This window comes from Gopherus flavomarginatus, chromosome 1 (assembly GCF_025201925.1).
Source record: "Gopherus flavomarginatus isolate rGopFla2 chromosome 1, rGopFla2.mat.asm, whole genome shotgun sequence".
Classification (NCBI taxonomy): Eukaryota; Metazoa; Chordata; order Testudines; family Testudinidae; genus Gopherus; species Gopherus flavomarginatus.
In genome coordinates, this window is record NC_066617.1 from 21,930,755 (window position 1) to 21,950,434 (window position 19,680).

General features: G+C 39.8%; 1 protein-coding gene across 1 annotated transcript in view; it reads left to right on the plus strand.

Annotated features, from left to right (window-relative positions):
• The window catches only part of PCLO (piccolo presynaptic cytomatrix protein), a 544,942-nt gene that overhangs the window by 467,486 nt on the left and 57,776 nt on the right, over positions 1-19,680 (plus strand). The window contains exons 21-22 of the mRNA XM_050937044.1: positions 1,035-1,217; positions 17,211-17,352. Of these exons, the coding sequence (XP_050793001.1) occupies positions 1,035-1,217; positions 17,211-17,352 (325 nt within the window). The remainder of the gene's footprint in view (positions 1-1,034; positions 1,218-17,210; positions 17,353-19,680) is intronic.

The following is a 19,680-nucleotide window of genomic DNA, read 5'->3' on the forward strand; positions in this document are numbered from 1 at the left end:
TTAATTTGTATAGACTACAGTAAAACTGGCTGTTTCTCCATCACTCCCACTATTTGTGGCCCATGACGTTCCAGAACTGTGCATGACTCATGGAATCTTCCACTGTGTGTTGTTGTTTTGGTGTTGCTAAATATCTCAACCACAAAAATAATTAAACCCTCATACAGGTGGCTGCCAGCTTTCAAAGAATCACATCCAACATGCATTCAGAGCACATTAACAGCATGATATTAACATCAGAAAACAAGCAGGACATCTACAGTGGCGGACAATGGTGGAGAGGATTTCAGGTTGAAAAAACAGTTGTTACTTAACAGCATGACTCAATTTCCTATATTTGAAGCATGGTTGCTTATAAGTGTCTAACATTCCACTCTTTTGAAAGGCTTATTAAAGGCAACCTACTCTGTACAACGTTTCAGAAAACTTCGTATTAGTGAACAGTAGGCTGACAGTAAATACACCAGACTATTAACAAGGAACTTAGGTACTGAATAGTATTAATAATCTTGTCATTCCACTCTCCTTGGGCTTTTCTAAGCCAATTGCTGTAGTAGTGGATTCAATTTCATTAGCTACTTTATGCCACAGATTGATTTAAGGCTAGAATAGGATTTGTCTGGCAGCTGGAAATAGATTCACAAATGACAAACTTTCCATTCAGAATACTAGCACTACAGAGTACAATTCAGACCTGCATCTCATTATTGGTTGAGGATTTAGTTTCTGCAAATTAAAACTGTCCAACTGTGGACTCACTGTGTTTGTCTTCAAGGTTTGTTGGTGTGCCATAAACTCATCGTGGTATAAAACACAAAGGGGGGAAAAACTATTTTCCTTGTCCCACCGTCATTAATAAAGAAACAGCCAGTTTTAACACCCTTTAATGCTGTGCATGTGGTGTCTCTTTGGTGTTTGAAAACCCTACTTATTTAAGTGCAGAACAAAACACTTCTGTTTGCATGAATAACATTTAAGCTGGTTCCATCTGAGGATACATACTCTGGGTTTCCATTTCACCCACACTGCCACAGCAGCACATAAAAGCGGTCAGTCTGATCATGCCAGGAAGCAGCACAGACACAGCATAGCAGGAGTCCTCCCAATTCAAAGAACTCAGTCTGACAATATGCCTCCACCAGCCAATGACAACAAAGACCAAAGCCAACTAGCCCTCAGAAAAGTGATGTCTGATGGACCAGTCAAGCCCGAAGGAGGTGAGCAGAAAGACATGGCCAAGAAACCAACCAAAGCCAAAATCCTTCTTGCCGTGTCTACTGATTCATTGCAGAGTTTAATTATTTATTTATCCTCTGTAAAGTGCTGTAAATGTCAGTGCGAATCAAGACCTTTACTTGATCTTACCATAATTGTATAAGTCCCTAACAAAACAATGTGCTAAGTAACATGATAGAACAGTGATTTGTGCACTTCCATTCTGCTGGGGGACCTGCTCTTCTGTTGAAAAATGGATTAACTGTGTTCACATTGCCTAATAAAATGCATGTCTTTAACCAGGTCTGCTTAAGCATGCTTTAACAGTTCTTGTGTTATGAGAAAATACTAATAGCACACTTCTGCTGCTGGCATTCCAGCTAGGAATAGAGTCATTCTCTTCCCTCCACCCCATGTTGTTGTAACTGCCAATGTTTTACTTTCAATGCAGATTTCAGAGTGGTAGCCCTGTTAGTCTGTATCAGCAAAAACAACAAGACCTTGTGGCACCTTAGAGACTAAAAAATTTATTTGGGCATAAGCTTTCATGGGCTAGAACCCACTTCATCAGATGCATGAAGTGAAAAATACAGGAGCAGGTATAAATATGTCAAAGGATGAGGGTTGCTTTACCAAGTGTGAGGTCAGTCTGATGAGATAAATCAATTAACAGCAGGATACCAAGGGAGGAAAAATAACTTTTGAAGTGGTAAGATTGTAGCCCACTACAGACAGTTGACAAGAAGGTATGAGTAACAGTAGGGAGAAATTAATAATGGAGAAATTAAGTTTAGGTTTTGTAATGACCCCAAAGAGTGACCAGAGATTGAAGTGTTCTCAAAACACCAACCTAGGAACCAAACCCTGCTACAATCCCCGGTGCCAACTCTGTCCACATATGTATTCTACATCATCCAGGGCTCATTCACCTGCACATCTACCAACGTGATATATGCCATCATGTGCCAGCAATGCCTCTCTGCCATGTACATTGGCCAAAAAAAACAGTCTCTACACAAAAGAATAAATGGACACAAATCTGACATCAGGAATCATAACATTTAAAAATCAGTAGGAGAACACTTCAATTTCTCTAGTCACTCAATAACAGACCTAAAAATGACAATTCTTCAACAAAAGAAACTTCAAAAACAGACTTCAAACGTGAAGCTGCAGAACTGGAATTAATTTGCAAACTGGATACCATCAGATTATGCATGAATAAAGACTGGGAGTGGTTGGGTAATTACAAAACCTAAACTTAATTTCCCCAATACTAATTTCTCCCTACTGTTACTCACAGCTTCTTGTCAACTGTCTGTAATGGGCCACTCTCTTACCACTTCAAAAGTTATATTCCTTCCCTTGGTATCCTGCTGTTAACTGATTTATCTCGTTAGACTGACCTCAGACTTGGTAAACCAACCCCCATCCTTTCATGTATTTATACCTGCTCCTTTATTTTTCACTTCATGCATCTGATGAAGTGGGTTCTAGCCTGCGAAAGCTTATGCCCAAATAAATATGTTAGTCTTTAAGGTGACACAAGGACTCCTCATTGTTTTTTCAATGCAGAGTTTTGCAAATACCAGTGAAAAGGCAAGAAATAAATCAATAGTATGCTAGCAGTATCTAAAGTAGAAATATGTTCCTTTCTGTTGTGGCCAATTGTGCTATCAAACCTAAATGTTGGATGTGCCATCATCCACCTACCTATCATTGCCTCCCAACCAGAACGCCATCTGATGTAAATCAGCTAGGTTCATTGTCTTTTGGAGCACTTCACCGATTTACATCTGCTGTGGAATTGGCCCAGATTATTCTGCTTGAGTCCTAAATTACGTGGTGTCTGAACTAAAGTAGATAGGTAGGAAAGTTTTATTATTTTACTCCCATTGCAGAAGATAAAAAGAAAAACTCTTATTTTGTTTCTAGTCCCCCATTTATTACCCTTCTGTTTTTATCTTAAACTTTCCATGTCTCCCTAGAATGGAAGGAGACTATTGAACAATTATTGTTATTAATATTAATAGCGAGCAAAACCCAAAACATATGAAGGTTCTTCCAACAAACAGAATGTTTATATAGGAAATAAGAACATATTTAGTAGCACTATGCAGAGAATGGAGATTCCATTTTGTGAAGGCTTTTGGGATTTAGAAATTTGTTTTCATTCCAATTTGGAATAAAACCTGAAAATTTCAAAATTCTCTGCAAAGGAAAAGTCCCAAAAACATTTTGTTTGGGGTTGTTTGGACTTTTTAAATTTTTATATTATATTATATAGTCTACTGAAAAAAATTGAAATGAAATGTCATTTTGATATGAAAAATCAAAACCTTTTGTTCCGAAAATGTTGAAACAGGATAGTACAACATTGTCTTAACTTTTCCCCCTTTTTTCCCTCTAAAACACAATTTTGGTAAAATCAACATAATTTTATTGTCTTTTGGTTTTTGATGGAACTACAATTTCTGATGGAAAATGGCCCCATTGAAGATTTTCTGAACAGCTCCAGTATTTAGCCAACCTTTTTTGATCTGGAAATCTCATCAGAATATATTCTCTCTTGATAGGTCTAGCGCTTTCTAAGAGATGTGTGAACAGAGAATTGAGCTAGGATGCAGGAACTCATGAGTTCTAACTGTGTTTTATTCAGAATTAGTATTAACTGTATACTTTATTCAACACATTTTGTATCATTTTCCTGTTCTGCACATCATTCTCCATCCTCAAATTTGTTTGATCAAAATTAGTGGCCAATAGCTGTTCTTTAACTCATTCATGGCAGATCATTTTGAATATTTGATTTTCAAGCTGTTTTGACTGACCTTTCACCAGGCTCTGGAATGTGAATGATTTATATAACAAAATCAAAATTAAGTACAGAGATATGCACAAAATAAATTACTTTTTTGACTTTATATAAATACCTTTTCAAAGTACAGAATATGCTTTTCTTGGTCCAAAGAGCAACCCATGCAATTTTTAGTCTCAATGACTTTTACTTTCGATTAACAGAAACAACAAAGTAAGGAAGAACAATAGCAAAGTCTGCATGACAAGACAGAAGAACACAGTATGAGCTCTGCCACACGAAAATGGCAGCAGCTCATACAGACAGCAGACTCTTAAGAAGTTAGAAGTACAGAACCCAGAAAATAAACTCACAGTGGTAACCTGACTTCATAGGTGATACAAGATAGTTGGTCACTTCTCAGTGCACATGATGTTGTCCAGGGAACTCAAGCAGAACAAAGTGCTGTGCAGTGCCTTGCAATGGCCTCTCTGTAGCTCACTTCTTTACACAACAGTTCTGCTGCCAGTGGTCTTGCACAACTACAAAGAAGGTGATTGGCTTTGCCCTGAAATGCAACTGGCTTCACCTGATTCTGTCATTGCATAAAATTGTTGCACAGTTAGTTGACTGATTGGTGTTAAAGAAGCAGAGGAGGAAGTTTTGTTGACTCGGGAAGACTGTTTTATATTTTTCAAAGGTGCCTGCATTGCATGAAAGTAAAATTTGCAGAAGCTGAGTAGAGGATTCGAATCATAAACTTCATAATAGCCAGCTGTGTATTGTCTATGTGCTTCCAAGCAGACACTACTGTATATCCCATGGGAGAATGATACATTAGTGTACTTGTTCTTATGAAAGAATGGCATGCTAGTGGCATTTAATGTCAGAAGGGCGATATGGACATGAAGTGAGCTAAGACTGGTTTTAATTGAGTTTGCCTTCTTATGCTCAGTTTCTTGACACAAATAAGAAATGGCTACAGAAAAAATATAAGTAGTTTAGGGATATAAAATGAGGTAGAAAATGATGTAGAAGTGTTGTGTACTAAGCAGATATATATGCTACTGCATTGTAAACTTGGTTAGATATAAGTTAGTGAGCACCATGTAATTATGAGCCGTTTACCAGAAGAAATGCAATATTCTGCAGTTCCTCTCGGTAGCTTTTATTTTACTGGCTTTGGCCAATTTGGAATGGAAAATGCAACTGATTTCCTGGGTACTTCATATTGCTGGATAGGATCGTGTAGAGATTTAAATACCAGTGTAAGCTCCCTTCATGTACAGAAGCATTGAATGCTTCTAACAGGCAATACCAGGTTTTCATTTCTTGCCACAGTTTGGGATGACTACTTCATACCGTAAATAATTTACTGCCCAATAAAGCTGCTTTATGCCAAGCTTCCCTGGGCTCCTAATTTCAGGGTAAATTAAATAAGCTTTCTTATTGTGACAAACAACTAGTTTTCCAGAATCCTTTGTCATTATCAAAACAAGAACAATTTTTCCCCATTTTGTGCAGACAGCAATAATCTTATGCTATCTTTGGTTCTGGCCTGAATACTGGCATCTTTTGCTGTTGTTAGTCTTACTATTTTTTCTTCCACCATTTTAAAATGACATGTAATTTCAGGAAATTGTTCAGAGTCTTTGTCTGATAACTTCTATTTCAGAAGTCTGTTAACCAGTGGCCTGGGCTCCAGGGAGCATATGTGCTAGAACTAGATTGTTAAGCTTGCTTTGTTGAGTAAAGAAGCAACATTGTAGCACTTTTAGTAGGACATTATTCTGCCACCATTACTCACATTGTGTGGTACTGCACATGATGGGAAGTCCCACTAAAATTTCACAAAATTATAAATATAGAACATATGATCAAATTAGCACATAATATAAAAATCAATATAAAATGGCAGATACGTGGGAGTATTCATGGAGTGAGGTACTATCCAGAGTGAGGAAGGATGGCAGCGTGGGACTCTTAGGGCTAAATTGTGGTATTTCCCACTGATCGGTGTTTGTTGTGTGCCCCCACCCTCCATACTCAGTTCGTGAAGAATGTGAGTGTTACGGATACAGAGCTGGTAGTAATTCATGCTTTTAGCTCTGGCAGGCCCTGGTTCTGTCTTTGGTGTTGGCCAAGATGATGCCTTTTTGCCACAGCTCTGGGTTGAGGCAGGGGTGGCTCTATGTATTTTGCCACCCCAAGCACCACAGTCAGGCAGCTTTCAGTAGCATGCCTGAGGGAGGTCCGCTGGTAATGCGGATTTGGTGGCATGCGTGCGGGAGGTTCGCCAGTCCCGCGCCTTCAGCGTACCCACCACCAAATTGTCGTGGGACTGGTGGACCTCTCGCAGGCTTGCCGCTGAAGGAAGCCTGACTGCCGCCCTCACGGCGACCAGCAGGCTGCCCCCCGTGGCTTGCTGCCCCAGTCACACTGTGCACTGGTGCCTGGAGCTGCCCCTGGGTTGAGGATACTGGTGATGCGTTGCTGCAGAAGGACAACCAGCTGGCATTCTTTCTCCTAAGGCTCTCTAGTTACAATGGAGGAAATAACACATTCCACCAGTTTGATCACATGGTTGGCACATTTAGGATGGGAGGCAGATCTGTGGCTCCGCTTAATTCCCACCTGCTCTTTCTTCGGTTGCTTGCCAAAAGAGCAAGTTGATAGCACCACCAGGTCCTCCAAATTTCCAAATCTTGTGATGCACTCTGGATTTGGACACATTGTACTCCTTTTTAAGAGGCTAGGTTTTATTACCGGAATTCTTTGGAATGTGTCTTTACCATTCAGTTGGATGGTCTCTTGTCAAAGGCAATTGGTTGAATCCAAACTTGGTGGAGAGGGGAGGTGAGCTGGAGTATGGAATCAATTATTTATGTACCTGAAGTCTTTCCGAGGGTTATCTATTGCAATTTTCCAGAAGTTCTAAACAAGTCCAGGAGCCACTATAAATGGGCCTACCTCTTGAGTGAGAAATGAAATACTAGGACTGCTGTGCTTTCTGGATCATAACACAGACACTGGTTTCACTGAGAAACTTTAAGGGAGCAGTGGTTTTTAATCTTATCTCAATCTTGAACAAACCTCAAAGGTTTAGAGAGTTGTCAAGGTTCCCTCCCCACTCTGAACTCTGGGGTACAGATATGGGGACCCTCATGAAAGACCCCCTAAGCCTATATTCCACCAGCTTAGGTTAAAAACTTCCCCAAGGCACAAATTCCTTTCCTTATCGTTGGATGGTATTGCTGCCACCACCCAGTGATTTAAACAATCAGGGAGGGACCACTTGAAGCCCTATCCCCCCCAAAAATATCCCCCCAAGCCCTTTCACTCCCTTGCCTGGAGAGGCTTAAGAATAATATACCAACCAAATAGGTTAACAAGGTGAGCACAGACTAGACCCTTGGGATTTTAAGACACTAAAAACCAATCAGGTTCTTAAAAGAAGAACTTTATAATAAAAAAAATAGTAAAAGAAGCACCTCTGTAAAATCTGTATGTAAGGTTATTTTACAGGGATAATGAAAAAATTTAAAACACAGAGGATTCCCCTCTAGGCTTAACTTCAAAGTTACAAAACAGGAATAAACCTCCCTCGGGGATAGGGAAAATTCACAAGCTAAAACAAAAGATAATCTAACACATTTCCTTGCTATTACTTACAATTTCCGTAATTTTAGATGTATCATTTCAGTAGGAGCTGGATTACCTGCTTGGTCTCTCTCTTTGTCTCAAGAGGGAACACACCGAGAGCACAAACAAAACCTCCTCCCCCCAGATTTGAAAGTATCTTCTTTCCCCATTGGTCCTTCTGGTCAGGTGCCAACTAGGTTAATGGAACTGATTAATCCCTTACAGGTAAGTGATTCTGTACCTCTGGCCAGTAGGAATTTGATGTTACTGCATACATAAAGGTTGTTACCCTTCCCTTTATATTTATGACAAGAGTACTACATACTAGGCCTGACCAATGGTCCATCTAGCCCAGTATCCTGTCTTCAGGACATGGCTAATGTCAGGTGCTTCAGAGGGAATGAACAGAACATGCAATAATCAAGTGATCTATCAACAGTTATCCACTTCCAGCTTCTGGCAGTCAGAGGCTAGGGACCTCCAGAACATGGGGTTGCATCCCTGACCATCTTGGCTAATTGCCACTGATAGACCTATCCTCTGTGAACTTACCTAGTTCTTTTTGAACCCCAGTATAGTTTTGGCCTTCACAAATCCCCTGGCAATGAGTTCCACAGGTGGACTGTGTGTTGTATGAAGTAGTAGTTCCTTTTGTTTGTTTTAAATCTGCTGCCTATTAATTTCATTGGATTATCCCAGTTCTTGTGTTATGAAAAGGAGTAAATAATACTTCCTTATTCACTGTCTCCACACCATTCCTGATTTTATAGACCTCTTTTATATCCCCTTTAGTTATCTCTTTTCCAAGCTGAACAGTCCCAGTCTTATTAATCTCTCCTCATATGGAAACTATTCCAGACCATTAATAATTTTTATGCCCTTCTCTGTACCTTTTCCAATTTTAATGTATCTTTTTTCAGATGGGCCACCCAGAACAGAAAGCAGTATTTAAGGTGTGAGTGTTCCATGGATTTATATAGAGGCATATAGAGGCTTGTGATATTTTCTGTCTTATTATCTATCCCTTTCCTAATGATTCCTAATGTTCAGTTAGCTCTTTTGACTGCCACTGCACTTTGAGTGGTTGTTTTCAGAAAACTATCCACAATTACTAAAAAAATCTTTCTTGGTGACAGCTAATTTAGATCCCATCATCTTATAGGTATGGTTGGGATTATGTTTATTACTTTGCATTTATCAACATTGAATTTCATCTGACATTTTGCTGCCTAGTCACCCAGTTTTGTCTGATCCCTTTGTAACTTGTCATAGTCTGCTCTGGACTTAATTATCTTGAGTAATGTTGTATTGCGTGCAAATTTTGCCACCTCACTATTTACCCCTTTTTCCAGCTCATTTATGAATATGTTGAACAGCACAGGTCCCAGTACAGACCCTTGGGGCACACCACTATTTATCTCCCTCCATTCTGAAAAGTGATCATTTATTCATACCTTTGTTTCCGACTTTTAACCAGTTATTGATCCATAAGAGAACCTTCCCTCTTATCCCATGACAGCTTAAGCGCCTTTCATGAGGGACATCATCAAAGGCTTTCTGACAGTCCAAGTACACTATATCCACTGGATCTCTCTTGTGCAGATGTTTGTTGGCCCCCCTCAAAGAATTCTAGCAGATTGGTGATGCATGATTTCCCATTACAAATGTCATATTGATTCTTCTCCAACAAATCATGTTAATCCCCCTCTCTGATAATTTTGTTCTTTATTAGGGTTTTAGCCAATTTACCTGGTACTGAAGTTAGGCTTACCAGCCTATACTTGCCATTATCGCCTCTGTAGCCTTTTTTTAAAAATTGGCATCACATTAGCTATCCTCAAGTCATCTAGTACAGAATCTGATTGAAATGATATGTTAGATACCCCAGATAGTAGTTTTTTAATTTCGTATTTGAGTTCATTCAGAACTCTTGGGTGAATACCATCTGGTCTTGGAGACTTGCTACTCTTTAATGTGTCAATTTGTTCAAAAACCTCCTCTAACTGACACCTGAATCTGGGACAGTTCCTCAGATTGATCACCTAAAAAGAATGGCTTAGGTGTGGGAACTTCCCTCACATTCTCTACAGTGAAGACCAATGCAAAGAATTCATGTAGCTTCTTCTCAATGGCCTCATCTTCCTTGAGTGCTCCTTTAGCACTTCGATCATCCAGTGGCCCCATTGGTTGTTTGGCAGGCTTCTGATGTACTTAAAAAAAAAGTTGTTAGGTTTTGAGTTTTTGGCTAGTTACTCTTCCAATTCTTTTTTGGCCTGCCTAATTATACTTTTATACTTCACATGCCAGAGTTTATGCTTCTTTCTATTTTCCTTAGTAGGATTTACCTTCCAATTTTTAAAGGATCCCTTTTTGCCTCTGATTACTTCTTTTACTTTCTTGTTTAGCCATGGTGGCACATTTTTGGTCCTCTTACTTTTTTTTTTTATTTGGGGTTTACATTTAATTGGAGCCTCTGTTGTGATGCTTTTAAAATGTTTCCATGCAGCTTGCAGGCATTTCACTTTTTGACTATATCTTTTAATTTCTGTTTAACTAGCTTCCTCATTTTTGTGTAGTTCCCATCTCTGAAGTTAAATGCAACTGTGGTGGCTTCTTTGGTGTCCCATCCCCCCGTGCACACACACCCTGAAAAGCCTAAATAATTACACAAGCTGCCCATACTTCTGTCTTTATTCTGCCAAACTGGGCTGAAAATCTAGCAAAAATGGGTTCTCTTATGAAATTTCTGGTGCTTACTGCTTGGGTTGCAACTAGTACAGGCTTTCTGATGGCATTTTGACACTTCAGCTTCTGGTCTTGGCCAGTCATTTGAAAAGGAGTAACAGCTGGGATGGAGGAAAAGATATTCTCTGCAATTTAGAACTCAGAAGAAGGTTCTCTTTGATATAGTTATTATTTTATCTGAATCAGTTGGCCTCATATTTAATCTCAAGTTCCCCTCTTTAAACAAACTGCTCATTCAGTCTAGATGAATGGCTGGGAAGTCTGGCAATGCTTAGTAGTTTCCATTTCACTATTGATTGATTTGACAGCACATGGCTGTAGGTCCTGTGTGAATTATCTCCCTTATGCTTAGCTTTAAAAAGAAAACACAACATGCACGTTTCTTTTCTGTAGTCTCAAGCCCCCTTCACTGGGAGATTTAGTAGTAGAATTTGGCTTCTTTTTTCCTCTTCTCATTGATTTTAAAATGACATTATCCTTTAGTATGTTTGAGACCTGGAACTCATGTTTCTCCAGTTATGGAATCTGATTCTCTAACTGGCTCCATAAATACAAGTTTAACCCCCCCCCCCCCGTCCCCCTCAAGTCCTACCTATGTGGAGACAACTAGTATTGTGTTAATTTTTTTTTTAATTTGGAGAAGTGAGGAATCTTCAATTTTCTTTATCCTGCAATTGTTTTCTAAGGTAGATATATAGAGATAGCTGCATGAATAGCCTGCTGTTGACGGCGAAGTCTTCACTGGAATCCATTAATGGCACTGAATGCAGAAGACCTATTGGTGGCACCTGTATATGTCTAATCCTTTTTCATGGAGGAATAGGAAGAGTATTTAGGCATGTGAACCTTCACCTCTCTCACAGGCTTCTTTTTTAATCTATTATTTTTCCACTTTCTTAATCTTAGGTTTTTTGGGTACAGCATGGACATCAGCAGATTCAGAGGAAAGAAAAACATTTCAGCCTAGAAGGCAATTAATAACTCTTCAAATCCCAAAATAAACAAACTCAAATTTATACTACAAACTTTATACAAACTCAAATTAAAAAAGCAAACTGATAGCAGTTCTAGTGCCATTAATCTCATGACCAATATCAGTCACTGGTGCCATTAGACCCATGATGTTAGTGTTAACAAATCATATTATTGCTGGCAATTAAATATATACTGAGACACCATTATCAACCACTGCAGCTGAAAATTAAATAGAGAACAAGATAATAAGTTAACAGTAGGAGTTTGTTGTCAACCACCTGATCGGAATGGACACCAAAACGAATGGCCAATAGCAGAAATCCAAACCACTGCCAAGGAGGAGACTAATATTACATCCTTTAACTCTCAGCCCCTACTTTGATCATTCCATGCAGTCAGATGATTTTTCCAGTGTCCCTTAAGGCTGTTGGCAGTGTCTTGGTTGCATTTCTTAGACTACTGTTTCTACTCAGCACTCCAGCCTAAGTACCATTTTCTCACCTTATAGGAATTTACAATCCTAGGACACAGAACTGGAAGGGATCTTTTGGGTCATGCAGTCCACTATCCTGCTATTGCTGGAAACCCTATCATATAATCATGACATTGTTATCACCAGGAGTTGAACCCAAGATCTCTAGAACTAACACATGAGCATAGCCAGTAGAGCAGATTGAAACTTTTCCATCAAAACTGTTTTTTAATGGAGAATTGGGTTTTTGATCAAAAGAAAATGTTCACAAAAAGTGTCTGCTTTCTGTGGAAAGATTCAACATTTTGTTGAATTACTAAATGTTTTCGGCCAAAAACTGAAAACATTATGGCTGAAAGCGTTGTGGGTTTTGGATTTTCAATTAAATGTCAAAGCTTTTTGTGGGGGGAAAAAAGAAGTCCAAACGGATCTACTCTACAGCAATCGGTCACCATGCTGGCAGCAGTGGCAGACTCATTCCCTTTGTGGATCAGACACAAATGAGTAAAACACATTGAACTTTGGGGTCTTCAAAATCCAGATATAAACCTAAACTTGGGCTCACTATGTCTAATATTCAGTTCCAGTAACAGAGTTGATGGGAAAGGAAATCAGTGTGGAAAAATGTAAAGTAGGGTAGAGTAAAGAATATGAAAAATGCTGAATGCAAAATACACCCTCAAAGGACATTTTATTCCAGACAAGCATCAAGAAAAAAGTTTGGTGTTCACAGAGAATAGAACTCTAACACCTTCAAAATATAAGTAAAATCCAGGAGATAAATTCAGCTATTGAGTACAAGTAGTCTTATGACAGCATTTAAGTGCTTCATAAAGGAAAAATCAAAGCACAACTCGAAAACGGGGAATAACTGGCTAGGTGATAATACTGCTGAAAAGGTTCTGGAGAGTTATAATGGATTATAAATTGAATGTGAGCCAACCATGTGATGCAGTTGCAAAAAAGTCTAATGTCATTCTGGGATGTATTAACAGGAATGTTGTATATAAGACAGAGGAGTTAATTGGCCCACTCTACTTGGCATTAGCAAGGCCTCAGCTAGAGTATTATGTCCAGTTTTGGGTGCCAGCCTTTAGGAAAGATGTGAACAGGTTGGAGAGAGTTTAGAAGACCACTACAAAAATTACAAAAGAAAACCTGACCTATGATGAAAGGTTAAAAAAACAGGGCATATTCAAACTTGAGAAAAGAAGACTGAGGAGGGAGGGAACTGATAGTATTCATGTACATTAAGACTGTTTTAAAGAGGATGGTGAGCAATTGTTCTTCATGTCCACTGAAGGTAGGATGAAAAGTAATGGGGATAATCTGCAGCAAGGGAGATTTAGGCTAGACATAAGGAAAAACTTTCTAACTAAAAGGATAGTTAAGCACTGGAATAGGCTTCCAAGGGAGGCTGTGGACTCTCCGTCACTTGAAGAAGAACAGATTAGAAAACATCCATCAGGATGGTCTATGTATTATTGGTCCTGCCTCAGCACAAGGGGGTGGACTAGATGATGTCCTCAGGTCTCTTCCAGCCCTACATTTCTATGATTCTAAGGTTAGGTGAGGTCTTGTTTGGAATGCTGTGCTGAATTCAGTATTCCTACTACTACCCATAAGGATATAGAGGAAGAAGAGGTCCACTGGAGGACAAATTTAGTGACCTGGGGACTCCAGGTACTAGTCTTTATAGAATAAACAAGGAAACTGGGAGAAATAGCATTCCCCTCTGTTTTAACCATGGACAAACTGAGATGTGCACTAGTGACCCAAACTGGCAGATAACGCCATAATTAAGGAGCAGCAACACCATCCCTCTGCATAGTCACCACTTTGGGCTTCTATGGGTTTTGTGAAGGCGTGGCTGCTCAGATGTGATGACGTGAGGAGGGAACCAGTCTGGGAAACAAGCAGGAAGAATTGGAAGTCCTGACACAATCAAGGAACTAAGATGTGATTGGAATAACAGAAACTTGGGGCAGTTCACATGACTGGAGCATTGTCATGGATGGATATAAACTGTTCAGAAAGGACAAGTATGGGAGGAAAGGTGGAGGAGCTGCATTGTATGTAAGACAGCGGTATGATTGCTCAGAAGCTGGAAAAAAGCCTGTTGAGAGTCTTTGGGTTAAATTTAGAGGCGAGAGCGACAAGGGTGATGTCGTAGTGGGCATGTGCTATACATCATCGGATCAGAATGATGAGGTAGAGGAGGCTTTCTTTGGACAACTCACTGAAGTTTCCAGATCACAGGCCCTGGTTCTAATGAGGGACTTCAATCACCCTGACATCTGCTGGGAGAGCAATACAGCAATGCACAGATAATCCAGGAAGTTTTTGGAGAGCGTTGGGAACAACTTCCTGGTACATGTGCTGGAGGAACTGATTAGGGGCCATGCTTCTCTTGACCTGCTGCTTACAAACAGGGAAGAATTGGTAGGGGAAGTAGAAGTGGGTGGCAACCTAAGTGGCAGTGACCACAAGATGGTTGAGTTCAGGATCCTCACAAAAGGAAGAAAGGAGAACAGCAAAATATGGACCCAGGACTTCAGAAAAGCAGACTTTGACTCCCTTAGGGAACTGATGGGTAGGATCCCCTGGGAGGCTAATATGAGGGGGAAAGGAGTCCAGGAGAGCAGGCTGTATTTTAAAGAAGCCTTATTGAGGGCTCAGGAAAAAAACATCCCGATGTGCAGAAAGAATAGCAAATGTGGCAGGCGACCAGCTTGGCTTAATAGTGAAATATTTGGTGAGCTTAAACTTTAAAAGGAAGCTTACAACAAGTGGAAATTTGGACAGATTGACTTGGGAGCAGTATAAAGATATTGCTTGAGCATGCAGGAGTGTAATCAGGAAGGCCAAGGCACAACTGGAGTTGCAGCTAGCAAGGGATGTGAAGGGTAACAAAAAGGGTTTTTACAGGTATGTTAGCAACAAGAAGAAGGTCAGGGGAAGTGTGGGACCCTTACTGAATGGGGGAGGCAACCTAGTGACACATGATGTGGAAAAAGCTGAAGTACTCAATCCTTTTTTTGCCTTGATCTTCACAGACAAGGTCAATTCCCAGACTGTTGCACTGTATGGGGAGGAGGTGAGCAGCCCTCAGTGGTGAAAGAACAAGTTAAGGATTATTTGGAAAAGCTGGGCATGCACAAGTCCGTGGGTCCAGATCTAATGCATCCAAGAGTGCTGGGGAAGTTGGCTGACGTGATAGCAGAGCCACTGGCCATTATCTTTGAAAATTCAGGGCGATCGGGGGAGGTCCCTGATGATTGGATAAAGGCAAATATAGTGCCCATATTTAAAAAGGGGAAGAAAGAGAACCTGGGGAACTACAGAAGGTTCAAACTCACTTCATTCCCCAGCTAAATCATGGAGCAGGTCCTCAAGGAATCCATTTTGAAGCACTTGGAGCAGAGGAACAGTTTCAGTGTGGGAGGTCTAGGCTGGATATTAGGAAACACTATTTCACTAGGAGGGTGGTGAAGCATCCTTAGAGGTTTTTAAGGCCTGGCTTGACAAAGCCCTGGCTGGGATGATTTAGCTGGGATTGGTCCTGCTTTGAGCAGGGGATTGGACTAGATGACCTCCTGAGGTCTCTTCCAACCCTAATATTCTATGATTCTATGAAACATCATCCTATGACACACTTATGTGGAAACAACCACTGGGACTAGTCCTGATCCTGCAAACAGTCTCAGAGATTAGATTAAGGGTGGCTCTGTTTCACGCGTGAGCAAGGAGGAATCCAGATTGCCAGAAATAGGAGGCCATGGAGCTTGGCCTGAAATTTCTTCAATTGCCCCATGGATCTCTGGAAATATATGCTTTTGGCAGGCCTTCTACTCCTTATACGGTCCAGTTCCCTGCTCACATGAATTGTCAGGAGCACCACAAGAGGCAGAGTTCCTAGTGTAATTTCACCTATCTGTTGGGCTGTTCTTTGGCCAAGTATGTTATAGTGCTGTGTCTGTCTTCTCTGGAAAAACAGGCTTTGGTGGGTATCTCACTGAGGCAGGCATGATTTGGAAGGTTACCTGCTAATCATCTCCTAAAAGTGACTATAATTTAAGTGCAAAGTGTCATGAAATACATCTCAAAACCAAGGGGGTCTTAAAGGAACCTAGGTAGTATTCAAATAGATGGACTGAGTGACTGAAAGCAGCCAATGGTAATGACAGTTAAGGAGTTACTTGGTGGCTGAATTTACAAAGGAAGCATCATTGTGGGAATATGAGCTCATGGTTAGGACAGAAATGATTCATGGTGCACTGTTTCCTTTTATCTCTATTTTCCAGTGTCAATTATTAATCCATTTTCAAAGTATATTTAGGGTGTCTTATTTAACTTTGGCTCACGTTGCAAGGCAGTTTGCAGAAGCCTGCACCAGAAATAACACACACAAAGTCAAACATAAATATCATTAACTTGGATGGGATATTATCTGGATTCTGGGCTATATTTGAAATTATTTGCTTTCAGATTTTTGGCACATTTCATTTATAAATGCCATCCCTTTGTATTCTTCGTCTTCAAGCTTTAAGGCTGACCAAGATGACAGCAAAACTTTACTGAGTGAGAGCTTTTGTCACAAACGTTTCTATCCTCAGCACTATATCCATTCTATTAAAATAAGTGAAAAGTGCCATCCATAGCAATCTTTTCAAGGAAAAAACACCCTATATTTATTTTTCCAGGGAAATTGTGTTATTCAACGTGTGAACAGATATTGTTCATTGTTCTTTATTAAGTGTAATGTCACAGTGTGTTATCTGAGTATATTTCTCAACTTGCTGAGGGCCAAATGCAGGAGAATTAATTAATTCTGAATATCAAAAACAGTAAACCAAAAGAAACCATCTAAAGCAAAAATAATTTCTTTAGAGTTGACACACAGTCATCACATGAAATTAGCCTAAGAAATAGAGGTTTAGCACCAGTTTACTAAATTGCTCAGGGCTGTGCTTAAAAACTCAAGGCATACAGTAAGATTACCAGAGATATTAATGAGCAGTTGAGAAATGTAATGGTATGATGTCTGAAGAGGAGGATGTTTCCATACACAATTTGTGAGGGACTAGATGGTGTGTGGATGATACTTCCTTTGGATTCCCTGTACTGTATCAAAAGTCATCAAAAGTAATGAAAGAATGTTTCATAAAGAGTAGCAGGCAGGTCCATTGGGATTCTCATTGTAGGACTATCCTACTCACTTTGTCAAATGAATATGAATTATGAAGTAAAGTAGAGCGTAAAGGTGTTTGCAGCATGTAATTGTGATGAATAGCACATTCTTAACATTGATTACATTTATATCTTACAAGTTTTTCTGTAACCCATTATTCCTGCTCTGTACAGCAAGGCCTACCAACCACCGACCTACCGAAAACTCTGTCTCCACTGGCTCGTCAGCCAGTAGTTTTGGCAGCGGATATAGCATGGATAGCGAAGGAAGCAGCGGCACCACAGGGGAGAACAATCTGTTTCCTATTCCAAGAATGTAAGGCTTTTTTTTTTTAATACACTGTATTGTCCTGACAGTACTATGTACAGCACTTTGAGGCCTCAGGCTTCCTCATATGTCATTTCTTCCCAAGACTTATGTTACACAATATAACAGCTAATAGCATTTAACCAGATAGGACTCTTGTCAGAGTCCGTAACTGCATTTCCCTCTGTTGCACAATTATAAATGTTCAAGCCCACTGTACCCGTGATTCGACAGAACAAACCAATTGCTGCAATCCAGGAGCAACCTCATCCTCCTCCCTTTTTGTGCACATTTGTAGAGGTGGGCTTGAGATACAAAGTGCTGTTGGAGAGCTGAACTCCTGTCAAATTTGGGGATGTTCAATTTGGGTTTTTAGTTTGGCCTCATTCTTGACACAGGTACTAACAGCAAAATTCAGATCCAGATTTGGGTCCAAACCTCCCCAAAATTTAGGAATTTGAATTTGGATTTTTGGTCTGCATTATCGTAGCAGTTTGAGGAAGACTTCTTCAAATCCGTTCTCTTGCCAATATAGAGGTATTCGCTACAGTCTGACAAGTTTCACCATCAGGAAGTTTATCCTTATTTTACAAGACTAAGTTTATTATTGTTAACCTTATCCATTACTTCTAGTTATACCCCTTGTATCATGCTAGATAATTTCTCTGCCATTCTGATGTTAACATTTTTCAGGAGGAAATAGATCAATAGTTTTCCAACTCTCTCTGGTCCATGAAACATTTGCTGATGGTCTTTGAAGAGCTAGCTGGTCACACCAGACTGGTGATGCATATTGACCCTGTTCCCTGCAGCATCCAATCCCACCACTGTGGTGTACTAAGAGTCAGTTAATGCTGGTAGGAAGAGTATGGCTTGGCACCGCTTGGCCCTCTTCAGAGGGAAGTACAAAACATGAGGCTGTCTGAGACCTAACAGCAACGTGACTACCATTGCTAAAGAGGTGTGTAGATGCTGAGCACCTCACTTCAGTAGAGACATTCTGATTTCCTCAAGCTGTGACTCTGACCCCATGTTTCTAAATTAGACCCACACTTTGGCCAGTGCCAGCGCTATCAGCCCAACACCGGGCTGGAACCACACTAATGTGTAAGGAACCTTTTCAAGGAAATCTTCCTTTCCTTTGCCTTTTCCCAGCACACTATGATCAGTTCTTGCTATGCAATCCTGAAATCTGATGCACAAGAGATGAAAGCAACTTTTTTAAAGGTTCTTGACTTTATAAACAAAACCAAACCAATTTGTTCTTTAGAGTTTGTGACATTCCAAAGGGCTTATCCCTTGTTGAAATGTAGTGGAATGGCAAATGACTGTAACTTATTAGATGCTAAAAAGGAAAAGAGCTCTCAATCTTACTTTTAAGTTTCCCCTTCAGCAGCTTACGGGAGAGGGGAAATGAGCTCAGGCTGTAAAGTTCCAGTTGATTAATTTTTTATTGAATCTTTCACTCACCCTTGCTGTAGATTAAAACAAATTGTACTTAAGGGGAACAAAAATTATTTTTAATTGTATTTTACAACCCAGATGCATAATTAGTTTATAATGATTCCTAAAGATAAAATACAAGTTAGGGAAGTCTGAATTTTAAACCACTCTTATTTTGGGCCTAGTGCTGCTGGCCATTTGAATATCTAGCTAAGAAAAAAAAAATTTAACAGTGATACTATGGGGATTATTTGATGAGGTAGCTAATTAGAAGCATGTCATTGCAGATGTTAGACATTGTTACAAATATCAAGGGAAATTAATAATGATATAACAATAGAATAAAGCGTTTTATAAAATCACCGCATGTGGTGGGTCATTTTTTTGCATCTCTCATTATCAAAATGCCAGAGCTTGTATGAAACTTCTGAAAATTACCAATGTCACTCAGACCAAACCCTGCTGGAGAATAGGAGCCAGATTCTTCATTGCCCAGTGCATTGTGTAGACTTTTACACCAGTGCAAAGAGGCGGGTGTGAAATGCTACTAAACTAGAATGGTAAATGACTACACAATTTGCAGGGAATCTGACTCTGGGTACTAATAATTCTCTACAGCATATTTGCCATACTTTGTAATAAAGTTCATCCCCAAAAAATAAATACTTATCTAGGCAATTAAACTGAATTCAAAATTCTGTTTAGTATTTACTTTTTTCCATCAGATTTTTTTTATTTTATCACAGAGAAGGACGACTTCCTACTGCAATGTGAAACTTAAGAGCCTGATCCTCAGCTGGTGGAGCTCAACACTGCTCCATTTGACTACAATGGAACAATTCCGATTTACACCAGTTGAGGATCTGGCACTACATCTCTATCACAGTATATTGT